We start from the raw sequence: 27,486 nt of genomic DNA on the forward strand, positions 1-27,486 counted from the left end.
AAAATCGAATACATCCCCTATCATCTCTCATCATGGTAGAATCCAGTCATTTCTATTTCCGGTAGCGTTTGCGAAACATTGTTGCGAGTTTTGTAGGATTTTCCCGTCATTTTTCCACATACAGGTGAGTAACAGTTACACCGATGACGTGATACCGATATAGAACTATTAGTCTATTAATAGGACTAGATTTCTTGTGCCGTGAAGTTTTGGTTGGCTGGTCATGACTGCTGATGATTGGGGGAGGGGGGCGTTGTTGTATCAGATGTGCAAACAGCAACATGCTTTGAATTCAATCACAACATGGAAGCACTAGTATCACGCACTCTTGTGCACTAAGTTCGTAGCGTGAAGCCGTCACAGATGTTAGTGATTCTCCCTTTCCCTTCTTCCCTTAATCAATCGCATATACCAGCCATCTCCCTCTCATTTCATAACTATTGACTACTGAAATATAACAGAAAGAGGCTACTAGTAAGGAAATTATAAGGGGTTAGGGATGGCTGTCCAGCTTTACATCGACTATACCACACTACTTTCAGTAAGGGGATGTATTTCTGTACTGCTGCAGTACCTGTAAATACTGCTAGGGAGCCCAAAGTCGCCATGTGTCTTCCGGACCTCTCCGACAAACCAAGATTCATACAAATCCGGGACCATTATCCCTCATAAGGATATTGGGTTATAGAGTAGAGTAGAGTAGATCCTTTCGGCCAAGTAGGAAGGTCATATTCCAGTTTAGGCCGCTCATCCCTTTACTGGATCATGATTTCAGGCTATAGTATAGCTATAGGATAATAGGTGCAAATGCACAAGTTAACTTAAAATACGTTTTCTCCCATTCTTTGTACAGCATATCATGGCTGGATATCTAAGTGGAAGCAGAGGCTCCTGGGTCCACCAACCCCCGGGGTACTTCAGGGATGTGTTCTCTCTTCTAATGCAGCAGCGAATGGAAGAACAGTTCTGCGATGCCAAAGTCATCGTCAACGGACAGCAGTTTCACGCACACAAGGCAATCCTGGCCGCCAACAGCAACTTTTTCAACCAATATTTCACCATCAACAAAGGCTCCAGTAGGGTTGAGCTTCACGACATCAGCGTGGAGAGTTTTACGAACATTGTTGAGTTTATGTATTCAGGCAGACTCCTGCTACAGGAGAGCAATGTAACTGATGTGTTGCAAACAGCCAGCTTGCTACAGATGCACAACATCGTGACAGTTTGTTGCAATTTTGTCAAAGAGAAGCTACAGGCCAACAGACTGGAGCAGACCAGTGCACCAGACAACAACCAAGTACAAAGAACAGATGGCCAGGAATGTGTTACTGTTAGCGTTGGTCCTCCGCAACTCGCACAGACAAACCCACTAGGTGGAACAGCTGATCTGAGGGTCACTGTGAGCGAGGAGGCAGGGCCAGCTAGCCTGGTGGGAGCCCTGCGTAGAAAGTGTACCGTGGTTCCCAGAAGGGCGATCTCCCCGAGCTTCGGCCCTGATTACAGTGTGGACAGAGACAGTGGGATAAACACGAACAGTGATGGAGGCCATTCTCAAGAAGACGTACAGACAGGCGGCATGGATGTGGTCGTCAGGGTGAAGTCTGAGGACACATCAGGCGACCATGTGATTGTCGTCCCTGAGGCAGGTACTGTGTCATCACAGGAGAACCCTGTGTTGTTGAGCCAGGCCTCAGACGGAAGCGAGAGAGATTTTCCGGCTCCGACCAACCAGAGCGCAAACCCTTTGGTCATGCCAGATCAGAGGATGGACACAGGACATAACCCGGAGACATCACCCAGCAGTGCATCATGGGAAAGCCCTCTCCACTCAGACTCCAGCTCAGAAGTCCATCCCGTTGCCGTAACCATGCCGACCTGTAGGCAGGAGAGTCACAGCGACAACCAGGCCTGGTCGGCGGGCCCCTGCAGGTTACCACAACCGGGGAGTCTGGAAACTAGCCCAATGACAAGTTCAGAAGTGCAGTGTCCGTTCTGCTACGACAAGTTCTCTGCGGTGTTTGAGCTGTGGCGTCACGTGAAGTCTCACCGCGGGGACAACCCGCCGCACCTCTGTAAGCTCTGCGGCATGACGTCCCCCAGCCAGAAGGACCTGGACATCCACATCCAGTACAACCACCCCGGGCACAAGATGTACCAGTGCTGCTTCTGTCCCACCAAGTTCTGCCACAAGAGGAACATCATGCAGCACCTGCGCATGCACATGCAGCAGAAGGAGTTTGCCTGCAGTGTCTGCAACGCACGGTTCTTCTACGAGAACCATCTCGTCAACCATATGAGAACACACACTGGTATGTTAATGGCTCCGACGGTTTTGATGCAGTATATACATGTAAATAGCCTGGGTGACAGCCTTTTTAGCTTAACGCCGCACTGTTGGTACGGAGGCGACCAAGAGAGCGGAGTAAAATTAAATAGGCCAAAAGACAGCTACTCTAGCAACTGGATAAAATTTTGAAAGTTTTCAAATTTCATCCAGTTGCTTGAGGAACTGTCTTTTGGCATATCTCATTACCTGGATGTCTAACCTTCTTCGACATAAAACTAAATAACTATAGGCTGCACCCAGGCTAACATGTAGATGCTTTGTCTGCAAGGGGGCTTTGATGTCATTCATTACAATCAGTGGTTTTCTAAAGAAAAAATTGATAACATTAGGGTGGTTAATGATCAGGATAGTGTTCAATACAGCCAACTTCATAAATGGCCTTTCAGGACAGTTTGATTGTGGAATTATGAAATTTGTTTGCTTGTGATACCTGAACAATGTAGTTGAAATAATACTCTAGTATGTTTAGAAAAGTTAGGGAGGGAAAATTCTTGCATTTTATTTTTGAAAAAGGCCACACCAATTTTATTTGTTAGTTCTCAGATTTCAAAAAGTAACGCCAAGAATACAGAGTCTGGAAGCTGTACCTTAGTGCAAAGTTTCAGGTAGTCAACATACATGTAGTAAGATGCAAGTTTCTCTTCCATCCTTCTGTTTTCATCTTGGCCGCTCGCTCAAGTTTTCCTTCAAAATACCAGAGAACCAAGGAAAGAAATTGGTGTTGCCTAAAGCTTCCTTCATATGGTGTTTTGGTGTACATGTATAACAATGTCCTTTCTCTTTGTACCGTCATCTTTCTATATTTGTAGGTGAGAAGCCATTCCAGTGTCCGGAATGTGGGGCACGCTTTGCCCTGAAGGGAAACCTAAAGGCCCACTTACGTATCCACACGGGCGAGCGGCCGTTTGGGTGTGAGGTGTGCGGCCACAGGTTCACTCGTATGTTCACCCTGAAGAAACACATGCAGCGCCACACCAGGTTCTTCAACATGGAGAACGGCATGCCAACAACAAGCAATCCAAAATAGGAACATAACCGTGTGTGGTAATGGTGGTTAGGACCACAGAAACACAAGTTCGAATCCTGCCACAGCAGGCTCTAAGGCTCTACCAGACTGACTACGCCAGCTAGGAAGAGAAGAATTTGCCAGGGGAGTTTGGTCACAGTACATTGTAGGTTTGCATTCACAGGCGCAGTCACAGAAGGGGGAAAGGTTAACCTTCCCACGGACTGACTCTCTTGGCCAGTTTCCCCCCTTTTTTTGCCGAATTCTACGATCAGTACCCCCGTAGGAATAGCCTGGGTGCCATCCTATTTCTACCGGGGCTCCTACATTTGCTACTAGGGTAGCCATTCCAGTTTAGCGAATGTAGGAGCCCTGGTAGAAATAGGATGGCACCCAGGCTACCGTAGGAAGGCCTGGTGGAGCAACCAGGCTCTTCTACTTGAAAGCAACGTACCAACCAACCATGCTGTCAATCCCCCACAAATAAAATGGATATATAATGCTTTTCTTGCAGATACTGTAATACCATCTATTACTTACATATTAGTATTTATGTAGAAATCTATGTACATATACTTACTGTACTTAAGAATTAAAAGCATGTCACTTGTTCATTTTTGTAAGAAACAGCACATTTATTTATTATCAATGTTAGTAGATCTAGCATACTAGCATCAAATGATAATATTGTAGTACTTAAACTTGGCATGATACATTGTACATTGCAGAAATCTACACAATTAGTCACGTCATATCTTTGCTTACAGCATACTACATTAGCTTATTACAACATATGGATCAGAAGTCTCAAAAATAAAAACAGACCCAGACATTAACGCACATATTGTGTATCAATAGCAAAGACATCAATAAATAGCATCCACTTTTGTGCAGAAACTTGTTTTCCTCTTCACAGTGTTCTCTTTTTAAGACAAATACATCCCAAGAAGAACAAAGATATTGTTAGCACAGGAGTACAAGTAGTTTTGATAAAATCTGCAATGTTTAAACTAAACGCTAACAGGAACTTATCTTTAACAACTCAGTTGCAGGATACTTATCTTCCTTGAAAGTGTTCTTACTTTCCAACATTTCAAACTGCACTTCAGTGATGGCATTGTCCACCAGTTTGCTGAAAGTGTGTTGCTTTTGGACATACTAGGATGATCGGCATTAAAATATGACCTTTCAAACGCAGTACAATGTGTAAGTTGTCACAAGAGTTTGAATACGGTGATATCACTCTGAAGCCATTTCCTTCTTAAACATTTATTGACAAATCCAGTGAGTATCCATATGTTAATGTTTGGAATCATATATTGACATCAACATTGAGCGACAACACTCCTTATCTTACAAAATTTCTACAAAGTATAGTAAATGTTTGCCATTTAAGACAGATCAACAAGTCAATCGATATCAGATACTGCATTAATATTTTTTAAATTTACATGGGCAACAACACAGAGAACTGATGTCAGGGGCCCTCATGTAGTCTTCATAAGTGTAGTGTTTAAAGAGTCAATTTCTAACATTGTCATCAAGATTTATCTAGACATTCACTATGGTACATATCTTCAAGTTTTCCCCTCGACACTGTACAACATTTGCAAGAGAAACTGTCTACCTGTAGTAATGCATGACCCTTTTCATCTGTAGCAGATGACTAAAAACAATTTTTGCACAAGTACAGGTAAGGGAAATCCAGCCGCGCACATGACATGCCAAACAAGAATTTGGATTTATGAGGATTACTTGTCAGTTTCATGAAACAAACAAGATTTGCCCAAATTTTGTTGTCTTTCTCAGGAAAATGACTTACTAAAGTATTTCTTCCTGTAGACACAGCCTACGTAGTGACACCATGAGTGCTGGAAAGCCTGTATTTTCCTGTCCTCTACTGAGGAAAACAAGAATAGCCATCAAAATTTTGTCCAGTGTTATAAAGAACCTTCTACAATACGTTGATGAAAGTTAGACATCCAGGTAATAAGATAAGGATATGATTTTGGTAACGGTCAGACATTTCAAGTAGCATCCACTACTTTTCGTCAGTGACTGTGATGCTACTTTAAACGTCTGGCCGTTTCCAAAATCATATCCAGTTGCTTGAGTAACTACTATTTGGCTAACTTTCTACAATGTCTTTAACCAACACATCTTAACTTTCAAGTTGCAACTGGAGAAGGTTAAACACCCTGCTGTGTGGCGACTTGCATGAGAACTTTCAGCCCTGTCATGAAGGAACTGATCTGGGAGAAGTTGCTGGCCTGGATCATCTGGGTGTGGATGTTGAGGCCTGCCTGGTAGTTTTGCTGCGAGCAGGCCTGGGACAGCTGGTGTAGACTGGTCAGGATCGGGGCCGGTAACTGGAGACAAATATCATTTTTTTTACAAAATACTTAAAAAGTACACGCAATAAAATAGTTTGCTACTATAGGGAGCTTTCGAGACGAACTCTGTGTCTTTATCGAACCGATTAAGTCAGATCTCTTGTCAGGTGACTTGATGTTGATTATCACGTAACAAGGGACAGTCATATACAGGCTTCAGATAGTGACGCTCCCTGTCTCTGGTTAAGGTACTGCGTATCTGGATGGCCTCCCGAAAACCCCTTGCAAACCAGTTGGAATCCTGATCCACTTGTACACTGTTCTAGTCTATCTTGTGTTCAGAAACATCACAATGATATCTGTGTTTAATTTCATCAGGTTGGAGAATCACTGACCACGTTAACTTTTGTTTATTCATTGCTGCTGGACAACATCTTTTTTTTGTGAACATCAAAATTATTCCTGTATATATTAGCCTCCGTTGCAGGCTCTGAACCGGCTTTCTGGGGGGCTAAATAATACACTTTTTGCAGCCAACCCGTAACTATCAGCCAACCCTGTAACTATAGCCGGCTATAGTTACAGGGTTGGCTGATAGTGACAGGTTGGCTGCAAAAAGTGTATTATTTAGCCCCCCAAAAAGCCGGTTCAGAGCCTGCAACGGAGGCTAGTATATACATGTATGACAATACATGTACGTTGGGGTCCACATATATGACTACATGCACATATATACTGTAATATCTTGCTAGGTATTGCACTATTCATTTAAATTGTATGTAGAGTGTAGTTCAACTCATGATCAACCACCCTCATAGACAACGATATGATCATAAATCACATCACATGAGCAGGTACTTACACTATTGTCTCTCAGCTTGTCATACAAGGCTTCTAGTCTCCTGCCAACATCCTCCAGTTTTCTCTTGGTTTGCTGAAGAAGAGAAACATACTTAGATTTATTTCCATGTACATTGTATTGTGTGGCTGCTTTTATTGCCTTGGCTAAATACTTCCAAACATGAAAACAGTATTGTAGTCTTGTTGCTTTTCTTACCTTGGCTAAATACTTTCAAACATAAAAACAGTATTGTTACAGTAGTGTTGTTGCTTTTTTACCTTGGTTAAAAAGAGTAATGAATAAACAAAGAAATTATGTCTTACAAAGTCCTTTCCTTAGTAGTTACTGATGAAAGACAGCGGATGCTGTCTGAAACATCTGACTGTTTCAAACTTTCATCCAGCTGCTTGAGTAACTATTTCTGGCGATGCTTTACTATCCCTGTACTTACTGGGTGAGAGGCAGTTGACAAACACCTCTGTAGAAGAGAGTCCAGACTCTGTGCTAGCTCCTGGTGTTCTGCTGGGATGGGACCTTTCTCTTTAGGTGTGGTAGGTGCAGAGGACTGCTGTAAGGGTAAGGGTAAAGATACATGCTCAGCACTGAAAGCAGAGACCAGCGGTGTTCAGATGTCAGAGGGTGTGCCCAACAGATATGTCCACCAACAGGTAAACGTCGAGCGTATTGTAGAGAGAAACATTTATTTTCAAAATCCCACTTTGATTTTGAAAAGGAGTTAAAATTTTTCAACCTGTCCATTTCAAATATGACTGTTTCAGGCCTGCATGCATGTGTTGGTTATGACCTTATTTTAATCTATTCACAGTTAGTGACCTGTACATGTATGTGTTAAGGGCATTTGAACAGTGGAGGCGTATTAAGGGTATTATGCAGGGACATACGTATGAAAGGTGAAAATAGGTAGGGATACCAACACCTCAGTAAACACATACATGCAGACATGTGATGTGTTCATCAACAAGAGTTTACCTCAAGAATTGAGTAGAAGATACACCTCCAGAAAAAGTGGAGATTTGTTCAGAAAACTGTAGCAAGACGTGTAGAATAGGAACTACAATGTACTAATGTGGGAGGCACAAACCTGTTGTACATTGGCGATGGGTGGAGCAGCGTAAGTTTGGCCATAGTTATACTGCAAAGCAGACATCCAGATAAGTTAAGGATAAAGCAGATCATTTGCCCATTTCAAGCTGTTTTTTTCCAGATGCGAATCTCACAATAAGCAAAACTTTGCTTAAAGAAGAAGATATTGATGTCATCTACCAGTGACATATGGATGACAGTATATTGTTGACAGTAGAATTGTTTGAAAGACATTTTTTCAATAGTTTAACTGTCACTTTGACACTCATCCAAAAGATGGCAAGTTCCTTCAATTTCTGCTACAAGGAACAGGAGAGCTTTATTGGGAAAAATCCAGATTCTTGAAAGCATGCAAGAGCACACAAAAGCAAACAAACAAACTACCAACATCAGGAAAACCAATGAGATTAACAACGATATAAGAAAAGAGATGAAAATGTAATTGTGCATTAGTTTTGTGATTCATGTTAATCATGTGTAAACTAAGTGTGTTGATATTGGTCTAGTGGTAAGCACATTTAGAAACATGCACAAGTACAAATGTGATCAGATTTTTATGGAGGGGTGCAAATCAATGAAATGAAACAAGATCAAAACCAACATCTAAGTGGTTGACTCCCGCAAAGGAGAAAATTACAATATTAGATTTGAAAATGTGCAATAGATCAGTCACTGCTTCCTTTAAATAATTGTAAATATTGTTCTAAATACAATTCCACATGTTTTTTAAATCTATAAACCTTTAAAAAAACACCAGTCTTCAAGTATCTATCTACAAAGGGAGAATCAACACCTAATAGATAATATTATCATTTCACAAAATTGTAAACTGTAGAAACATGTAGTTCTATACACCATGAAAGTCCCTTGACAAAGGTATTTTGTAATGAAGTAACGCAAAAACTACAACACAAGATTTTCCTCCTTGATTTTGCTGCGTTGGAATCAGAACCAATAGGTCCCAAGTTCGAAGCTCCCCATGCCCAACGTTGTGCCCTTGGGAAAGGGACTTTAAATTAGACGGTGAAATGAAGCCCACCGAGCCTCTTCGGCTAATCTGTCCAAAATTACCCCAAAAACACTACGGATTAGGTTGCCGATGTACCGAAATCTAGAACATGATGAAAGCTCATCTGTGTTGGTGGTAATCATAATATAATGCTAAACTTTCTTCCAACACTAAGGTATTCACGGATCGAATTTTTGACGACCACTGTCGCCTTCTTCATAATCAATAATGACCAATCACTGCCACTATCCGCAATGACACATGTCAATAAAGTCACGTGACCGTACCTCTCGCGAGTTTACGTTCGGCAGTGATTGGTCATTATTGATCCTGAAGAAGGCGACAGTGGTCGTCAAAAATTTGATCCATGAATACCTTAGTGTTGGAAGAAAGTTTAGCAACCGTACAATTTTTTTTTCTCTCACCTGTGGAGCACCTGCTTGCGGCTGATTGACAGCTGCTGGGATTGGTGCACCTGGAGGCTCCTGGTTCATCATAGCTGCCTGCTCCTCCGGGGGGAGGGGGATGGGGGAGGTGATGGGGGCCGGAGGGGTGTAGGCTTCCTGCTTATCCTGAGGACAAATTAAGAAGATTAAGAAGGGTGAGACGCCGAAATTCAAGAAGAAAGGCAACGAAGACTAGTACGGCTTCACTCAACATCTAAAAGATCACTTTGCAGAAGCCAAGGACGGCATAGCATCCGGAAAGTTGGACAAATGGAGTACATATTGCATCCAGTGGCATTGTTGTTGCAGTGACTCCTTCAATGTTCACTGCTATACACTAGTCTCGGACATTCACAATGTTCTGTCCCAAACAAAACAAGCTGAAAAGGTGCTAAATGTAAGCAGCAAACGTGGCAAAAACAAACACACCCCATTCCAGAGTATGTCAGTACATACATTAACCCAGCAGCAGGATTATTGTCTGAGAAGCTGCTTTAGAGACAACTGAAAAAGCATGATTCTACCAGGCATGTAGAGAGAAAATAACTGCCCATCCAGGTTAAGGTTAAGGCAGAGAGAAAGCAGATGTGCGCAGGAACCCACCACACTGTGCTACCACGAATTCTGCACAAGGAATTCAAAGGTCTCAATTTTGCTACTTCTCCTTACAGACTGCTCGTTTTGACAACTTCAGTATTGCAAAGGATTTTTGATGTGAGACGAACGGGCTGGATAAAAATTTGATGAACTTCACTGTGTCCAGTAAAAGATTAGACTGCTCCGGTGACTGTGTAGTGGTAAAGCTTCACATCTTTCTGTACTAAACTAAACACAGTCAAAGTCATCACTGTTTGATAGCTTAGGGATGTAGAAGAGCCTCAGTGGATGGGACAGGTGAAGGTTTTTCCTTTGCAAATTTCAAACAGTTCAAGACGTTTCATAACAAATCGCATCATGAACAGAACTCATGGCAAAAGCTGCTATTAGAGCCTCCCCTACAGAGAGGTAAAGCATCATGTATGCAAGTGCAAGTACTTATGGGAGAAGAACAATACATCAGCCACTACAAAAACCTCAACCTCACCAGGCGGCACTGCTCTGTCTCATACATGCTATCCTCTGACCTTCAATAGTTCCAGCACTAAGCCTAACAGAACAGAGGTATTAGGTTACTGAATGTACTAAAAGCAGAAGTGGTCAGGATGCATGGACAAGACATTTCCTGAGTGCCAGCAAAGATTTGGAGACCCCGGTCCCTTCCTACCCTATGTCTTCCGGAGTGTAAGTGCCTTTCAATGTACATGGGCGTGTGTCCTTGGTCGGACCCAGATATCTACAGACGGGGAAGATGACAACCAGTCAATGTCACCCCCACATAAACATGCCTGCAGTAGCATGGCATATACTACATGTACTTCTAGCCTGAATGATAATGGAAAATTTACTTCTCAGTTTGAAATCAATTTGGTCATAAAACAGAACATGAGAACTTTTAAAAGATGAATGTTGGAAAAAAGAGAACTTGTTTGGATAGTTTACATTCTAAGAAACATACCATTTATTAACCTACACGGCATAAAAACAAATATTTCACAAGCTGATTGTAGCTTTTCATACTAGTGTCCGTTGAACAGGACTTCAACTTGTTATGCACTTGGCAGTCCTAATGACTAATCTAAGTAAAACAATGCAATATTAAATGGATTTACAGCATCAGCATTACCTTTCTGGCCCTAATCACAGCTGGGGGGTCATTCCAGGCTCCCTGCGGTCTGTCTGAAAAAGGGAAAGATCACCGTGAGTGAAGTCAAGTAGGATATCCTAGTCAGAGCTCAAATCTACCAGTAGTAATGTATTGTTAAAAACCTTGTTCTGTGTAAATCTCTCTTCACATTTTTCACATGCATACCTAGCTGTTAAAATCAGCAGAATAAGCCATGTTTGCCTTTGTGGTAAAACAATCTTAAAGCAGTGACTGGCTTGTTAGTTTACATGACAAAATTTTGAGCGTGGGATTTGCTGGCCTGTATTCCAAATTGATAATTATAGAGATCAGTAGTAATCTGTAGGTATACAATTAATTGCAGAAAACATCAAAAAGGTACCTGCACAAATGTAACTGTATACCAATACCAATGATACATTCTGGCAAGATTGTACATGATATTGAACATGGATCATGCTGAAGGGATTGATATGTTAGACACTGCACACATATTGTTAGGTGTTCTGGGCTGCTGTTTTAAAGGTACCCAGAGCATTTTATACGGCTTGAAAACTGGAAATATTATAGTTGCTGTAATCTTTATGAAATTGACATTTAATTCCACTGTTTACCACATTTGCATGTGGAGTTCTTATCAAAAGTGCTCAAAAGCGGCACAAAAATAAGCTACATGGTGAACTTTTAGTTTCATGCGCCTAGTGTAAATAGACCGATACCACAGCCCAGCCCACCTCCGTCAAAACGTAGAAATGCAAAATTAAAACATGAAGATGCAAATATTTGACGGACATACAGTCACTCTCTCATTGGTCCGCTAATTGTGATGGACAGTCAGGATCAGTCTATAAGTATAAGGGCTTGGATTTTCTATCAGTTCTCACCACACAACGACATCGTATCTTAGTTCCTTTAATGTTGATATGTAATGGTACAGTGTTATTGAAACTTACTATAGTATGTGTAGGAATGACTAGAAATTGGAATTTTTTTATTCAAGTTTCAAGCCTCATAAAATGCTCTTGGTGCCTTTAACAAAGGAGAAAGTACCAGGTTTGCTGTCCCCACTGTGTCCAGCAGGTTTCTGCGTCTGGCTTGGAACTACGTTTTGTAAGAAAGCAAGGAACAACGTTTTCTCCAAGGAAAAAGGAAACATTATGACCAGAGATAAAACTAAAAATGCAGGGTAAAGTGCACAAATAAATAGTGACAACCTTCACCAAAGCAAGATAGACAGAAGGAAAGGTGAAACAAACATAGGGAGACCAAGTCTTTCTATAGCCAGCTGTGGCCCGCAGTCACTAACAAAATCATAGTAACCATACCATGAAAAAATAAGCCGAGATTACAATGATGTACCAATAACTGTAATGTGGATTTTTCCTATTTTGAAAGTTGTGAAATCAATGCTCTAATTACAAAGACTAGGACAGTAAACCTGACGTACCTTGCTGTTGAGGCATAGGCTGTTGCATAGGTGCCTGCTGCGATGGCTGAGGTTGTTGGTAGTAGGCTGGTCCCCCGGGTGTCTGGCTGTAAGGTGCAGCCATGGTGGATGGTGTGAACAGGGTAGGCTGGGGCTGGGACTGGCTGGAGGGAGCTGAAGGAGTCAATAAAAGCATCAAGTCACATTTCTAAGACAGTACTATAATTCTTGAAATTTTCGGGGTGGTTTTATGTTTGCGGTTTTTGTGGTAAACGCTTCAATGTGAACATTACAGTATGTGACTATAGCACTACCGCAAACACTCCATTTTTTCCCGACCGCAAAATTAAATCGCCACAAACTTGAAGGCATTTACAGTATAACAGGACTGATGTTATTGACAACCCACTTTCTCATTTACGTTAAGTAACATTCTCAAGTCGAATGTCAGCTGCATTAAATATCTTTCAGGAGGGGGTACTAGAGAAATAACAACACAGGCTCACAACCTGAACTCCTAAAGCGTGGTCAAAAACTAGGTCTATATACACCTGTCAGGTATAGAAATAGTGTTTGCTCACCTGGTGCACCTTGTGGCACACCTGGCTGTGCTGGCATGGACGTGTAAGTCTGCGTCGTGCCGAACCCGCCCATGTCTGCTCCCCAGTGGGCGTACTTGGGCCTCTGCGCTCCCCCCAGGGTGTACATGTTTGAGTTACTGCTAGAGGGCGCTACAGGCGCCGGGGCTGGTGCCTGCGGGGCGGTGGGCGTGAAGGAGGGCTGGGGCGCTGGAGCAGGCTGCTGGCCGGCGTAGGGATACGTGCTGGGCTGGTAGTAGTTTGCACTGGACGTGGTGGTGGTCACGCCAACCTTTATGTGATCAATAAGAAGTTTGTGAATGTCGTGAGCAAATGTCAGAAGAACAATCAGATGCCGAGCTCACCGTGCTCATTACTTTAAAGGAGTAGTACTTCCATCACTAGTTCAGCAGATGCACAGCAAATCATCAACAACTACAAAGGCATAAAATCCAATGGTTTTCCCTGAATTTTTCTAATCGAAATGTTGCCTTTTGCATATTTGTGTTGCTCGGAAATCATGGCATGAATAGGCATATGGTAGATGATGACTAATATAGCAAGTTATCAACAACTACAGAGGCACAAAATCCAAAAGTTTTCCCTGAATTTTTCTAATCGAATTAAAATGTTGCCTTCTGCACAATTGTGTTGCTCTCAAATCACTCACTCACTCAGGGTAAATCATGGTGCGAGTATGACTAGGGATATGGTAGATGATGACTAGTTTACCTGTCTGTACTGATGTTGTTGTTGTTGTTGTTGTTGTTGTTGCTGTTGTACAGGTCTGGCTGCTTGTCTCTGTGCAGTCTGGGCCTGTCTGGGTGCCACTGCCTCCCCCTGTGCTCTGTACAGTCTGTCTCTCAGCTGAGCAATGGTGGGCTGAAAACCACAAACCATACTTCAATCAACTGAAAATCAACTTGTGCAGTAGTAGTAGTGCACAATACAAACGTTACTCAAAGTAAGTGTATACACTTTGTAATCGCAACTGCTGCAAAACCTATCCACCTGCTTTGATTGACTTATGTAGTACACCGTATCTTATTATCTTGATGTCCAACCTTCATCAACGAATGTTGTGTGCGATAAGCAAAATTTTGAAAGGCATTATGAAGAAACATTGCCCTAAAATACAACAATTTGGCTACTCTGCCTTTCGACACCTCGATAGCTTACAGGATATGAGGCGGACCATATTAAGGTGGATAGGAGAGTGGACTGCCCACCTCAGTCGAGTCTCCCAGGTACTCCATCGCTGTGGCCAGACTCCCTTGCGCTGCCAGAAGCTCGGCATACTGGGAAAGTTTCTCTGCCAACACTCCGCCGGATACTGCCGGGGCCTGCTTCTGGGTCAGCTCGATAGACTTCCTCAGTACCATCACCTTCTCTACAAGGTCCTGAAGCAGAACAAAGGGACAAATACATAACATTACAACAATCATCCATCACGTCATCATCGTAGGACATCCAAGAAGAGAAGAAGGGTATGACTTAAAATGAATGTTGCATTGATATGTTAGTACAATCATTTCATTTCATTCTAATCTATTTACCCAGGGTCAACATATCGCCACAAGGCCAGTTTTAATGTGCCCTGCCGGTGGTTAGTTTGACATGAGACGTGCAACAATAACCACATTTTACCGCAAACTACTAAAAGGAGAAAAGAGAAAACATCCTCGATTTAGTTTTCAGAAAGCTTTTCTCCCTCTGATTGAAACAAGAAGGGAATGACAACCAGTGAAGAATTATACATTATATTACAAACTTAGATAACATATCATTATACTGTAAATTCATGAATGTTTGCGGCGGGTCTACTATTGTCTCGAACATTTTCTCCCTACCGCGTAATTAAAACCACGCAAACTTGATTGTATTTACAGTACCTCCAGAGCCAGTGGTGAGCTGGGGTTCTTGGTGATCTTGTTCCAACAGGCGACCATCTTGTCCACGTTCCCAGCACAGATGTAGGTCAGACAGGCGTTGGCCTGTAGCTGGCCGTCTTGCTCTGTTTCCAGGCGGCCTCCCAGGGTGCCTGAAACAGCAGAAATACAGAAATCAACATCATTACAACTTTCATCAAAATGAACATGGCAGCACATGGTACAGAGTACTGAAATGCGTTCACTTGATTTTTCACAGACACGGATTAAAAGCAAAACAACGGAATCAAAACAGTTTCATACATGAACTCCTTAAAAGAATCTCACTGGGCCATTCCAATTCAGAAGACTAAGCTAAAACCTTTCATCTTGGGAGATACCAAGTGCAGGCTATAAGGCAGGGGGTGATCAGGCTCACTTCACCTACAGTCATACCTCCAGGACCTCTGGGTTCTAGGCCAAACACCCTAACCGTTACACGGACAAGACGACTACATCATCAGTAAACTTGATAAAATAGCATCAGTATGAAGCTATTTCTTCCAAGGAGTTGCCGTACCACAGAGAGAGGAGAAGTCCTCAGGCTTGGCGTAGGTGAGCAGGGCTGCCAGGGCCTCCTTCCAGTTCTCCAGACTGCAGTGTTCCACAATGTCTGCCCAGCTGCGGTTCACCACACACGACAGCAACTGGAACAAAACACAACTTCAGTATTCTTCAGTCAAACCCAGTCGGGGCAACCACCTGGGGCAAGCAACCACAAGCCATACTAAAAGTAAAACAGTCCCGTCCATTTTTACATAGTTAACTCCACCATGTCCTGAGCAACTACCTGTCCTCAGTAACCATTTTACCCCCGTCCCTTGAGTGGCTGACGAATCCAGGTTTGACTGTATAATAAAGTTTATAAACCAACATATACTATTTTGTAAACATTCAGGTGGAGCGATCGTGGACTTACCCTTGAAATTTTACTTTGTGATCTCTGGAAGTATTTTTTCTGGGTTTGTGCCAGGAGCTCGGGACCACCAGACACAGACAGGATGAGGGCCTCGGCCAGCCGGTTGTCATGGAGACACATCTCCACGGCTGCCTCGAAATTGCCTGTGAGCAGTGCCCGACAAATCAGACCATCACAGTCTGAAAGAAAGAAAGAAAGAAAGCCTTAAACTACTAGTATCAAACTAGTATCAAACCAAATGTGTAGAATAATTCAGTATTAGAGCTCTTGTACAATGTAACTGATATCAAAATGTTGATACCTATATGTACCTAACAACATCCTACCTGAGAAATTGCCAAATTCATACTAGAATATCCGGAAACTAAAGTTAAGGAGAAAATGGTACATCAACAATTTTATGAATTATGACTTGTTTAATAAAGCACAAAAAAACAATAAAAAAATGGAGCAGCAAATTCTCCTTGCCCCTACACGAAACGTAAAGGCAAAATACTGTGAATTCTTCCATTTTTTCTCTCAGTGAATTTTTTTCTTTCTATATTTTTATTAATCAACTGAAGAATACACAGGACACAGAGGTGGTGCACTCTAGCAGTAGCTAATATCAAACATCACCTCTGAAAATAAAAATTACAACTGACATAGACAAATACAATAACAGCGAATGTTTGCATTGACTTCTAACCAACCTTCGTCTACAGAAATCTGGAAAGGAGAGTCCGGCCTGCTGGCATCCTGAGACTCTGTGGTTATCTCTTTACCGTGAGCAGCAATCGCATCAAACACATCTGCGCCCGCCGCAGGGCTGTCTTCTGCTGGGGTCTGGGAGGGGACAGGGAAGGGTCAGAATCTTCAACAGAATCACAGGAACACACTGGTCACTTTAAAGTAGGAAAGACACTGACAACTTGTTTATTATGTCTCACCAAAAAACTTGATAACGTAAGGCTTGGTATGTAGAAATAAATATTCACACTAAAATTACAAAGCACACAAGTATTGCACACAACTTAAGATTGCTAATATCAAAAGTGTCACAACTCAAAATTGCTAATAACATCATATGTGTCACAACTCAAGATTGATGTCAAATATATCACAACTCAAGATTGTTAATAATATCATATGTGTCACAACTTAAGAGTGCTAATAATATCATATGTGTCAAAACTCAAGATTGTTAATAATATCATATGTGTCAAAACTCAAGAGTGCTAATAATATCATGTGTCACAACTCAAGAGTGCTAATATCTTATATGTCACAACTCAAGATTGTTAATATTATCATATGTGTCACAATTCAAGAGTGCTAATATCTTATATGTCACAACTCAAGATTGCTGATATTAGCTTCACTACGATTATATCCATAGTTTTCAAACTACAGAACAGCATTATAACAGAGCTGACCATAGGGTTGATTCTGAGACTTACAGTATGTATTTTATGTTACAGTGTAACAAAGGACGACCGTGTTAGTAATACTAATAACATGCAGATTCAAGGTAACAGAGGCCACACCAATTTATTTCTTTGGTCAGACACTTTTTTTTTTCAAATTCTAGCAAGAGGACATCATGAAAACAGAGGATTAGGCCAAACCAATTTAATTTCTTGGTTAACGGATTTTTATTTTCCCCCAAAAAAAAATTTTAGAAAAAAAAAATTCATGAAAACAGAAGGCTGGGCCAGCCTTCCGTTTTCACAATTTTTTTTTTCAAAAATCTTTTTTTTTTTAAATAAAAATCTGTTAACCAAGAAATTAAATTGGTGTGGCCTTAGGAGGAAATGATCTTTCGGTTCAGAATTATTTTTGAAATCCAAGAACCAACAAGTCAAATTGGTGTGGCCTAAATCTGCATCCTGTTGTGGATTGACGAATTTAAACCACACAAACTGGTTTTGTCATTGCGGAAATTTTGCTCATTGCGCACAAGAATAGAACTCGAACAACATTCTCCGAACTCAGAGGAAGCAGTTGTTTGATTACAGTCTGACTGATTTGCGACAGATAAGTACAAAATAAGCCATTTTTCTCGAAGGAAGTGAGGAAGGGCCAATGGCATTGTATAGCAATATCAACGACTGCATTTATGCGGCCTTGGCCACCAGTGGGAAGTGAATGCCCACGAGAACCTGGCTCCAATAAACGTTGGGGTTCAGAGAATGTTGTTTGAAAGCGTTCTATTCTTTATGGACGTGTGCAATGACATAGACAGTTTTCAAGCGAAATCCCCCTTATGACGAAACCAGTTGTGTGGTTCAAATTCGTCAAATGTGTCGTGAAGTTATTCTGTCTCAATGTTTCATCTACTCATGCATACCTTTCTTTTGTAGGTAAAGGCCTGTTGCTTTTGGGCAGGAGGGTAGGAGGCATGGACAGAACAGACACGGGACAAACATAGACAACCACCAGGGAAACAGAGAAGAGGCATGCAGTCAGTACTGACACAAGACTACAGTGATTCATCTCACAGAATAGCACTAGTCCATCACCATACATTACACTATAGGGGAGAGGAAAACACTAGAGAAAGTTTACTACTTGTGCATTTCATGCAGAGAAGAAGCCATACCCCATCTGATGGAGTTTATGATGGGCATAAAGCTACGCCAGATACGTCGCTGGTCACTGGCAAGTTAGAAAATCTAATAGTTTAACACTACTTCAACTACAAAGGTTTTAACAGAGAATACAGAAGCATATATCATCAGGAACAGTACAAAAATACTAATCAAAATGCAGAGACAGAGTCTGGTCAAAACAGAGAGACAGTATGCAGAAGGATACAGTAGGAACAAATGTTTGGAAGAGTGCAGTCATTTCTCACTTGATTACACAATAGTAAGAGAGCCTTACCCTTGCCTCATTCACAGAAGGAGACCCCTGGGCACTAGATGTCAGCTTCTGATCACCAGCAGTCTGTACAAATAAAGAGATTTACATAAACCACCATGGCAACATAAACAACATCACATCAAATTTTCTTGTTGAGACAACAAGAAATTTCACTCTGTCCATAAAATCTTCATGACATGAAATAGATGAAAATATATTTTTGCAAGCTTATCATGACTGATTTGATCATGAAAATCAACAACATTGGCTCCAAAATATTGAGTCGGACATCTAGAAAAAAATTAAAGCTGGAGACAGCCCTGTATGAAAGAAATGTATCATTCCTTACATCAACAGTTAAGAGCTGCATCTTGGTAGCTAGTTCCTGGGGATCCACCCCTTCCTCTGCGTGTCCGTTTTGCAGCGACGTTTGTCCTGTCGCCTCCGCAACCTTATTGGCCAACTCGTTTGCATCGAAGCCCAGCAGTCTCAGGTACTGGCTGCGGGGATCACTCTCAAAATTCACCTGCAAATTGTAGCAGTCGTTATGAAATGGACTGAATTGGATTATATTTCAAATAATTCTGTCATATTAAACCAGTGTAGTCAAACTCAATGATGTGACTTCTGCTTTACAGTGGGGATCTAGGACTGGATTGGATAAAATATCTAAAACAACAAGCTTGGAGAATAATTGTGACTGAATAAACATAATAGAATGGAATAGTGTAGAAGCAGGTCAAGTTGACAAAAATGTTATAACATGTGTTATTCAACAGTCCAGCATGTGGACCAGAGGGTCTAGGGGTTGAATCCTTGCTATTACTGCATATCTAACATGTGTGCTTCTGACAAAGGTTGAAAAAAAATAAAAGTAAAGATGAAAAAAACTAACCTTCAAGAAGCTCCACACACTCTGGTCAAACTCTGTCTCGGCTGCTTTGATTTTCTGATCACAAAACTCCCCGAACTGTCCTGACTTCAGAGCAGTTTGTAGATTGTTAGATCTGAATGAAAACAAAATGGCAAGAAACATATGTACATTTAAACTGTGTTTAAAAACTACATGATATAACTCTAAGACAGGGTGACAAAAATCTTAGTGTGGATTATCTAAATAAAAACAGATGACAAAATGCATACTTACTAAGTTATTTTTACTATAACAGTTGAAAATGTACCACAATCAAGTAAACATCACCACACCTGTTAATGCATGTAACATCTACTTATATAATTCCATCAGGGTACATAATTCCACCACCCTGAAAAGATACGTCCAAACAGATCTCCAACCCAACATCCCCAGCATTATGCACTACAGCATATCTAAACTGTGCATACCTGGGGGGGGTGCTGCACTAGAGATCTCTCAAATCAACTGTTTTCCAAAGTGGTGGATCTATGTAAACCGGTGGATGAACGTTAATGCATGTATACAATACTGCCTTCATCGGACATGTTGTTACCTGTTAATGAGTTCCTGTTCAGTGATAACCTGGCTCAGAAACACTCTCCTCGGCTGGGGCTGCTGCTGCTGCTGTTGCTGCTGGGGCGACGCGACGTTTTCAAATGTAACCAGCTTGCCTCCAAACTACGGGAAGAGACACAGATCAGAACATTAAACATTGAAATGTTTACATAACATATGGCCTCCGTCGGTCAGTATTGACCATGGTTAAAGCCTAATTCACAACAGCCCTACAGCATCAACTATGGCTAAACAGCCCTATACGAGAATGGCAGTCTCTGCCACATATATCACATCTGTAAGCTGACTCAGTTCTGCTGCAAAGTTCTTTTCTGCTATCCACTTTTCTTCTGCACAGTGCATCAATCTTGCTTCTCCTGATTTCAGCTGTCTGTCTGTCTGAAATGTTACACTATGTAAATGATGACTACTTGTGCTTAACCTCAACATCTGAAGGTCCTTTATCTTTTTTATTATGTCAAATGGTGGTCAAAGAAACTACAGGATATTCAGGTTAATCTGTTACTCAGAAAGCTAGCCACAATAACACAGCCTTTCACAAGAAAACGGTTATAAGTCAACTGGAGAAAGGTAATAGTACTCACAGCAAACGACGCCCCCACGGGTCTCCTGAGCCACTTTGGGGGGTTCTTCAGGGGCATGGCTTGTTGTTGGGCCTGGGGCTGGGGGGCGGGGCCTCCAAATGTACTGCCAGGGAACGATGAAGAGATCTGCAAATAAGAAATATCTAATGTTTCAAAGCTCTAGCAACAAAACTCAACAATTTTTCCTCTTCAGTATATGTAAACCATAGAGATGTCCCTGTGGCTCAATTGGCAGCAGTCTCGATGTTGAGCTCCTGGTTCAGATTAGTTGGTAACTTGGAAACCACGGTTCAAGCTCCGGGGGCAGGACATCTCAGTTGGGGCTGCAGCCATCTTTCGGAAGATCTTACAAAGTCTGTACAAAGCTTGCCTTTTCAGGGACTAAAGAAACTGGTTAATGTTAAGCATCTTCTAAGAAACCTAGAGGAGAAGAACATTTTAAAGAACCATGCAGCCCTCCCCATTCATTGGTGACTCTTACATGTACATGTACTTTACAAAACCCTTTAGCCTTAGTGACTCTGAAGTTCATTTTAGTAACGCTGAAGAAGAGTGATGGATGTCACTCAAAACGTCCGGAAATAAATCTCTGAATTCTTATCCAGTTGTAGAGTTTGAATTCTCTTGGTTACCTGGATGTCTAACCTTCACAAACATACCCTTTAGCCTTAGTTTGTTACCTGGTCAGCTTGTCTCTGCTGCTCCGATTGCGTGTCCACACCTCCTCCCATCAGGGAGTAGATACTGATGTGGCCGTCGAAGGAGGCACTGGAGATGACAGCAGGGTTCCTGGGACACCACCTCACATCAAAGCTCCACTGGTCACTGGTCGGCAGCTCATACACAACCTGCACACAGAAAGGACATTATATGTAGCCTCCGTTCCAAACTCCTTTCGGCTGTTTTCTTTTCCTTGTTATCGTTTTCTGATCTTTTCTTATTACATTTTTTTCTTGTTGCTGGCCAGCAATAAAAAGTGTCATTGAATAACACTTATGATGGTTGCCTGTAATCAGGAACTGTTGAAATTTATTGTCATTGTTTGGTGACATGAGCACTTTTAGGACCAAACTCACCTCTCCACCAGGAAGAGAGCTGTTGGGGTTCCAGCACAAGATCCTGTTGTCCTTAGCACAACTGAGCAGCAGGTCTGGGTCCTGGGGACACCAGGCTACGGACAGGATCCCTCTGCAATATGGAACAACTCACGTTACACATGCTCTATGTACAGCTTCAGTAAACACAATGACTTTTTTTTTCATTTTTCCCTGGAACTATATCGTATAGGCTTCACAAGCGTCAAACCTCTGCAAGTAAAAGAACTTCACACATTATCGAGAAGAGTAGGGGTGACCCGGTGTGCTTGGCAAAAAACATGAGCCATAGGGAAGCTGCATTGCACTACTACTAGCTACATGAAAAAGCATCATGCTTCACCTCAGTTGAAGATGACTAATTTACCTTTTGTTGCTACCAAGGACTGATTAAATAGCTTTGAACACTGTTTACAGCTAGATGTACAAAGGTTAGGTGTGACAGTTCCTCCAGTGTAATATAACCAGCTGCTGCCACACCATGTGCCTGTGAAGCTGGTGTGTTATACCAAGGCAAAGGGCAGCTATACCAGCTATATAGATACAGATACATAGTGATGAACCAAAAGTTGGTCAAGACTTTAGCATATACAAGCATTGAGAGGAACTCTTTGTTGGTATAATGAAAGGCACCCATCACCTGGTGTGGTTCTCCAGCACCTTGAGGGGCGATGTGGCAAAGCGAAGGTCCCACAGCTGGATGACGGGGGAGCGGTCGTCTTCGGAGGCCAGTACTAGCTGGGTCGCCACCTCAGGGTGCCATGCAATAGCCTGGCAACGGATCTGTGGAGGGAAAAAGGCATCATACATTGTAGAAACAAAAAGGATTTCATACGCCAAATGACAGTTAGTCAAGCAACTGGATACGAAACAGTCAGACGTTTTCTTCAATATCTTCTACCAACACAGACGCAAGTCAGGCTGTTCTTACCCGACTGCTGTGGTTTTCACTTCATTAACATATCAATTCAGAGTTTTGATTTTAAACCTGGTTACTCCATGTCTTCTCTTGGTCTGTATAACGCAAACTCCAGCTGTCCGGGGGTTTCTTTCCCCTCCCCATGGCTGGCGGTTACGGGCTAGAAGCGCAATTAAAATCAGGCTAGTCTTCCCTAGAGTCACTGATGAAAGACAGAGGATGCTGGCTGAAACGTCTGACTGTTTCCAAATTTCATCCAGCTGCTTGAGTAACTGTCATTTGGCATATCTTATTACCTGGATGTCTAGCCTTCATCAACGTAAAAAGCATTCACAATTTTGAACCTGCAGCCAAGTTTTGTTTTGTTTTGTAAGACAGGCAAAACATAGGAGTAAGTGCTTTTCTTTAACAGGAGCTGGAAGGATAAAATGACATTGGTTACCAACCAAGCCTGCTGGACCACTCTGACTGCCTTGGGTGATGAAAGATGCAGGAGCAACTAACTGCATTTACTTCCAGTGTTGAATCTACATGTGCTGTCCCATCTTTCAACAATTCCTTCTACCAACACAGACGCAAGTGAGGCTGTTCTTACCCGACTTCACCTCATTAACATATCAATTCAGAGTTTTGATTTTAAAACTGGTTACTCCATGTCTTCCCTTAGTCTGTATAATGGAAACTCCAGCTGTCTGGGGGTTTCTGTCCCCTCCCCGCGGCTGGCGGTTACGGGCGGCTGAATAGAAGCGCGATTAAAATCAGGCTAGTCTTCCCTAGAGTCACTGATTAAAGACAGAGAATGCTTCCAGTGTTAAATCTTCATGTGCTGTCCCATCTTCCTACAATATCTATACAAACACAGACGCAGGCGAGGCTGTCCTTACCCGACTGCTGTGGTCGCTGACTTTGATGATTGGTTCGTTCTTGCGGAGGTCCCAGACCACACAGCGGCCCGTGGGGTTGGAGGAGCCCAGGATGTGCTGGACCTGCTGATTCCACGCCACACAGCTGATGTCCTCCAAGGGCTGGGCACGGGAGAAAACATTCCAATTCATTTATTTATTCTCTCTCTCTCTCTCTCTCTCTCTCTCTCTCTCTCTCTCTCTCTCTCCAATTTTACGTCAATTTTACTCCCCATCATATGGGGGTTAGACGTGCTTGCACACGGATGGGGGAGCCCCAGAACTCCTCATCAAGTGCAAGTCTTTTTTGCAGCAAGAGTTTTTACGGCTGGATGCCCTTCCTAACACCAACCCAAACCCTACTGCTGGGCTTAGGGCATGGGAAATTTGTGTTAAGTGCCTTTCCCAAGGGCACAGCGTCTGGGTGCATGTCCGGACATGTCTGGGTACTCCACTGGGGATTGAACCTGGGTCTCATTGGTTCATAGCCGGATGCTCTGCCACTATGCCACACAGACGCCGCATTCTACCAGTAAATCACAACTCTGGTTCTGTGACCTGTTTTTCGGGTATCCCTGGATACATAAAAAGACATTACTGAGGCACCCACCAGATTGCTGGATCCAGGAGTCATGGGAGTCTCCAGGTTGGACAGGTCCCAGATGAAGATCTCAGAGTCGTTGGCCCCCGAGGCTAACAGGTTCTTCTGGAAGGGGTTCACGTCCAAGGCTCGCACTGGTCCAGAGTGCTGGGGAATAACAGGGATGTCAGTCAACATGACATCATTCACCAAGGAGGTTTTAAAACCTCCTTGCATTCACAAATCAATGCAAGTGTCTTTTTAATAACAAGCTCCCTTTTTTGTCAAATAAGTTGAAATTTGGCACACAGGTAAAGGCACATATCTTCTTGAAATAATTGATTTGTAGCGTGTGTAGTCCAGTGGTTAGCGATCTTGCCTCTGGAACTAGAAGCCCCGGGTTCGATCCCGGCTGTGTCGCTCATCCGACATGCACGCTACCGTTAAAGTCGCAGTCCTTAGGACGGGACGTTAAGCCGTGGTCCACTGTTCATTGTGCTTGTCGAAAAGAGCTAGGGAATTTCCCCGGTACAATGAACCTGTAAATACTGTACATAGCGTCTGTCTTCTCTGTCACGACCAGTGGAAGAGTAGCTCATCTGTTCATTGAGTTCATTTGAGCTAAACTGGTTCGAGATTCCTTTCCTTTCCTTTTCCTTTATTTACCCTTGTAGTATATTTTCACCAGACTGCTGTGTATGTTGGTTATAGGTATGGATACATGGGTTATCATGTAACTTGGAATGCTGTATTTCAAACTCTAAATTGTCGCCTTCATAGAATATCATCACCATTCTTTATATTTGTTGACAAAATGCAAGCAGCCTAGGAAAGCACTGGTATAGTTTACAGTAATGGGAAAACATTCAACTGTTATCACTAAAGCTCTTTTGTTACCAAGACATATTGGGATCAGGACGATTCAGCTCTTTACCATCCAGCCAGTCAACTCGGCTTAACACCCTGGTCAACTAGACCAAACAAACAGGTCAACTCGGCCAGGGTTATGGTTAGCGTATTGGGCCAGGAAGGTCCTACTAACCATGGGCCAAGTTGGTAAAGGGCCAAAGCGACATCACATGACTATCTACCTTCTCAGTTGTAGCAAACATCGGATCCTCCCCCTTCAGCAACTTGGCTGGGTTGTAGATGTGGATGCTGCCTGTGTCTGTACCGCCCACGAGGACCCCTGACGGCAGGTTATCAGTGCCCATACCGTAGCCTCCCCAGACCAGCTTGTGGAAGCGGTGCTCTGTGGTGATGCTGCCCACCGGCTCCATCTGTCGTCCTGGCTCCCCCAGATTCAGCTGGTAGATCTCCAGAGCAGCACTGGTGCTGTATAAGATAGAACCAAACTTGTCAAGAACTGGGATACACCTATCAAGATCAACTAGGCAGTCCACATCCAGTTCGAACGTGGGATGAACCGTACCGAAGGTTGGGAGCTGCCCAAGTCCTACTTACCCCTGGGTAAGTCCTACTCCGCCGCAAGGAGGCGGCGGAGGCAGGAAGGTCTACACAAGTCTCGACCTAGTCTCGTGTTCTAGCGAGACTAGGTCACTCTGTGATCAAGATGTACAGTAGACATCAAGAATTTGGAGGTATGTGTTTTGTTACCTTTTAAGTCACTGATTGAAGAATATTCTAGTAACCTATTTATTTATTCATTTATTTAGATTTACCACATTTGTGGAAGGAATGACATAACAGGTGACTATCACCTTTTCAGGATGTCAACCCAGACCAGATTAAGATTTGGACCATCGCACACCGGGGCATGCCCCTACTCTTTTTCGAAAGGTGTGGTGGGTTCTTTAACGTGCACGGGGTGTGGCTCTCCCCAAACACGGGACCTACATTTAACATCCTATCCGAGGGACGTCCCTTACCGAAGCTAGGTACTCATCTATATAATCAAGGCTGCACCTGAAGGTGGCATCCAGCTGCTGTGCGGCTGTCCCGGCTGCCAGGTACACGGGATGGTGCTCCGCAGGGCTCCATGCCTGGTTTGCTGTCCGCTCTATGTCCTTCACCTTCATGGTGGGAACTGGGAGGCTGTGGAGGGAAAACTAATGATTACTATGGCACCTAAATGGTAGAGAAGAGTAGAGTTTAAGGTCAGGTAGGATGGTCCAGCCGAAAGGCTGACGGCTACAAGAAATAGACAAGTCTGAAGACGGCTGTCCATCTTTATTTCTACCTTGCCTCCCCCCGGGCCCCAACGACCTGGAGGTCAAGGGACAAGGTTGGTAGGTAGGAAGTTCTTCCAGTTTAAACCCATTGCGTTGAAACATTAAGTGTTGTAAGCTTTGCCCAGCCATCATCAACAATGCAAGTAAGTAACTTATATCTAATGATAGCTATTTTTTCGACTGAGTGCACCCTTCCAATAAGCTAGTTCGGAGTTGCTACTACGCATGTACAGTGTCAAAGGTGAAGACCCCGAGACGTGAACGAAACCCGGCGGGGGTTGTTATGCAAATCAAGACAATGTCGAGACGAGCACTGTTTTCAAGCCGGGGGCCTTCACCTTTGACACTGCACATGCGTAGTAGCAACTCCGAACTAGCCTATCCAGTACACCGCTACCATCGAAATTTTACAGTTATCCTACAATAGCATATTATAATACTCAAGCGTAATCCTCATGAAGGATAATTTTAGGAGGTCAGCTAGCCCAAGTTGAAGCTCAGGATTTCATAATGATGTCAGTTGTCTGACATGCAGAAATATCCCATATGCTGTAGATACAGTTTTTAGTGAAGAAATATGTCCCGTACAGCTTTCCAACTTGTAAATATGACATGGCGTTTTGATTCAATTCCCAAGGTACAGCAGTCAAATAACTTTCTGAGAGGGTTCTTCTTTTACGCCGGATGAAATCTTCGGAAAATCCGCTTTTCGACATAATTTCATTTCAATTGGTGGACACACAGGCATATGCCACACTTAAAAATAACACTTCTTGCAATGGAATCTACGATTTAAGGTAAAATAGAACTCAGACGCTGCATCTCCTTAGTATCTAAGGCAAACAGATGTGTCAGTGCCACGTATCATTACCACCGCCCCCCTCCCACCTTCACACTTGTCTGCTTGCAGACGCCCAACGCCAAGTCTTACACTTCAACGTCACTCACCTTTCTACGATCACTCCAACAAGCTAATCCTTGCAGCTAAGAAGTCTTCTATGTCTTATCTAGATCGCGTCGGGTTTTATGCGAGAGTCAGGTTCCGAAATGTGTAGATTTTGACTCCAAAATCGGAGACTGTACAACTGTGATGTGATGACTCGCCAACACCAACGTGGCAGTCGGCCTTCCCAGGGTGCACCGAGCTTCTGGGGTCAGTAACCTCGGCTGACCTCTCACCTTTCCGCGAAGTTTGAAACTTCCAAAAGTCAAAGATTTT

General features: G+C 42.8%; 2 protein-coding genes across 10 annotated transcripts; one reads left to right on the top strand and one right to left on the bottom strand.

Annotated features, from left to right (window-relative positions):
* Positions 1 to 4,254, top strand: LOC136448205 (zinc finger and BTB domain-containing protein 17-like). The gene is made up of 3 exons (XM_066447449.1): positions 1 to 124; positions 854 to 2,309; positions 3,157 to 4,254. The coding sequence occupies exons 2-3, from the start codon at positions 860 to 862 to the stop codon at positions 3,372 to 3,374; spliced, it is 1,668 nt and encodes a 555-aa protein (XP_066303546.1). The 5' UTR covers positions 1 to 124; positions 854 to 859; the 3' UTR covers positions 3,375 to 4,254.
* LOC136448203 (protein transport protein Sec31A-like) lies at positions 3,961 to 27,412 on the bottom strand. Of its 9 annotated transcripts, none has more exons than XM_066447442.1 (30): positions 27,216 to 27,412; positions 26,002 to 26,130; positions 25,167 to 25,410; positions 24,106 to 24,243; positions 23,478 to 23,618; positions 22,315 to 22,457; positions 21,657 to 21,768; positions 21,261 to 21,428; positions 20,581 to 20,706; positions 19,974 to 20,098; positions 19,400 to 19,511; positions 18,854 to 19,030; positions 18,526 to 18,588; positions 17,990 to 18,010; positions 16,353 to 16,485; positions 15,661 to 15,839; positions 15,262 to 15,388; positions 14,706 to 14,854; positions 14,043 to 14,213; positions 13,546 to 13,695; positions 12,817 to 13,105; positions 12,257 to 12,409; positions 11,860 to 11,910; positions 10,810 to 10,862; positions 10,351 to 10,419; positions 9,066 to 9,212; positions 7,630 to 7,680; positions 6,979 to 7,095; positions 6,549 to 6,620; positions 3,961 to 5,722 (listed from the first exon to the last, which is right to left on the bottom strand). In XM_066447442.1, exons 2-30 carry the CDS (start codon positions 26,112 to 26,114, stop codon positions 5,543 to 5,545), a joined length of 3,774 nt encoding a protein of 1,257 aa, XP_066303539.1. In that variant the 5' UTR covers positions 26,115 to 26,130; positions 27,216 to 27,412; the 3' UTR covers positions 3,961 to 5,542. The 9 variants fall into 9 exon arrangements, with proteins under 9 accessions (XP_066303539.1, XP_066303538.1, XP_066303537.1 ...); XM_066447441.1 differs by having other exon boundaries at positions 6,979 to 7,092; positions 17,990 to 18,016; XM_066447440.1 differs by having other exon boundaries at positions 17,990 to 18,016.
* Between the last annotated feature and the right edge of the window lie 74 nt (positions 27,413 to 27,486).

The sequence above is a fragment of the Branchiostoma lanceolatum genome, chromosome 14 (assembly GCF_035083965.1).
Source record: "Branchiostoma lanceolatum isolate klBraLanc5 chromosome 14, klBraLanc5.hap2, whole genome shotgun sequence".
Lineage (NCBI taxonomy): Eukaryota > Metazoa > Chordata > Leptocardii > Amphioxiformes > Branchiostomatidae > Branchiostoma > Branchiostoma lanceolatum.

Bases quoted from the DNA above. Each gene is read 5' to 3' on its own strand.
- LOC136448203 (XM_066447440.1), bottom strand. From the start codon at position 26,114: ATGAAGGTGAAGGACATAGAGCGGACAGCAAACCAGGCATGGAGCCCT. The intron at 22,458-23,477 runs GTAAGGACAGCC...TTCCCTCCACAG, and splicing joins TCAGCGACCACAGCAGTCGG to ATCCGTTGCCAGGCTATTGC. The intron at 18,589-18,853 runs GTAAGGAATGAT...TTATTTGTACAG, and splicing joins TGCAGCTCTTAACTGTTGAT to ACTGCTGGTGATCAGAAGCT.
- LOC136448205 (XM_066447449.1), top strand. From the start codon at position 860: ATGGCTGGATATCTAAGTGGAAGCAGAGGCTCCTGGGTCCACCAACCC. The intron at 2,310-3,156 runs GTATGTTAATGG...CTATATTTGTAG, and splicing joins CCATATGAGAACACACACTG to GTGAGAAGCCATTCCAGTGT.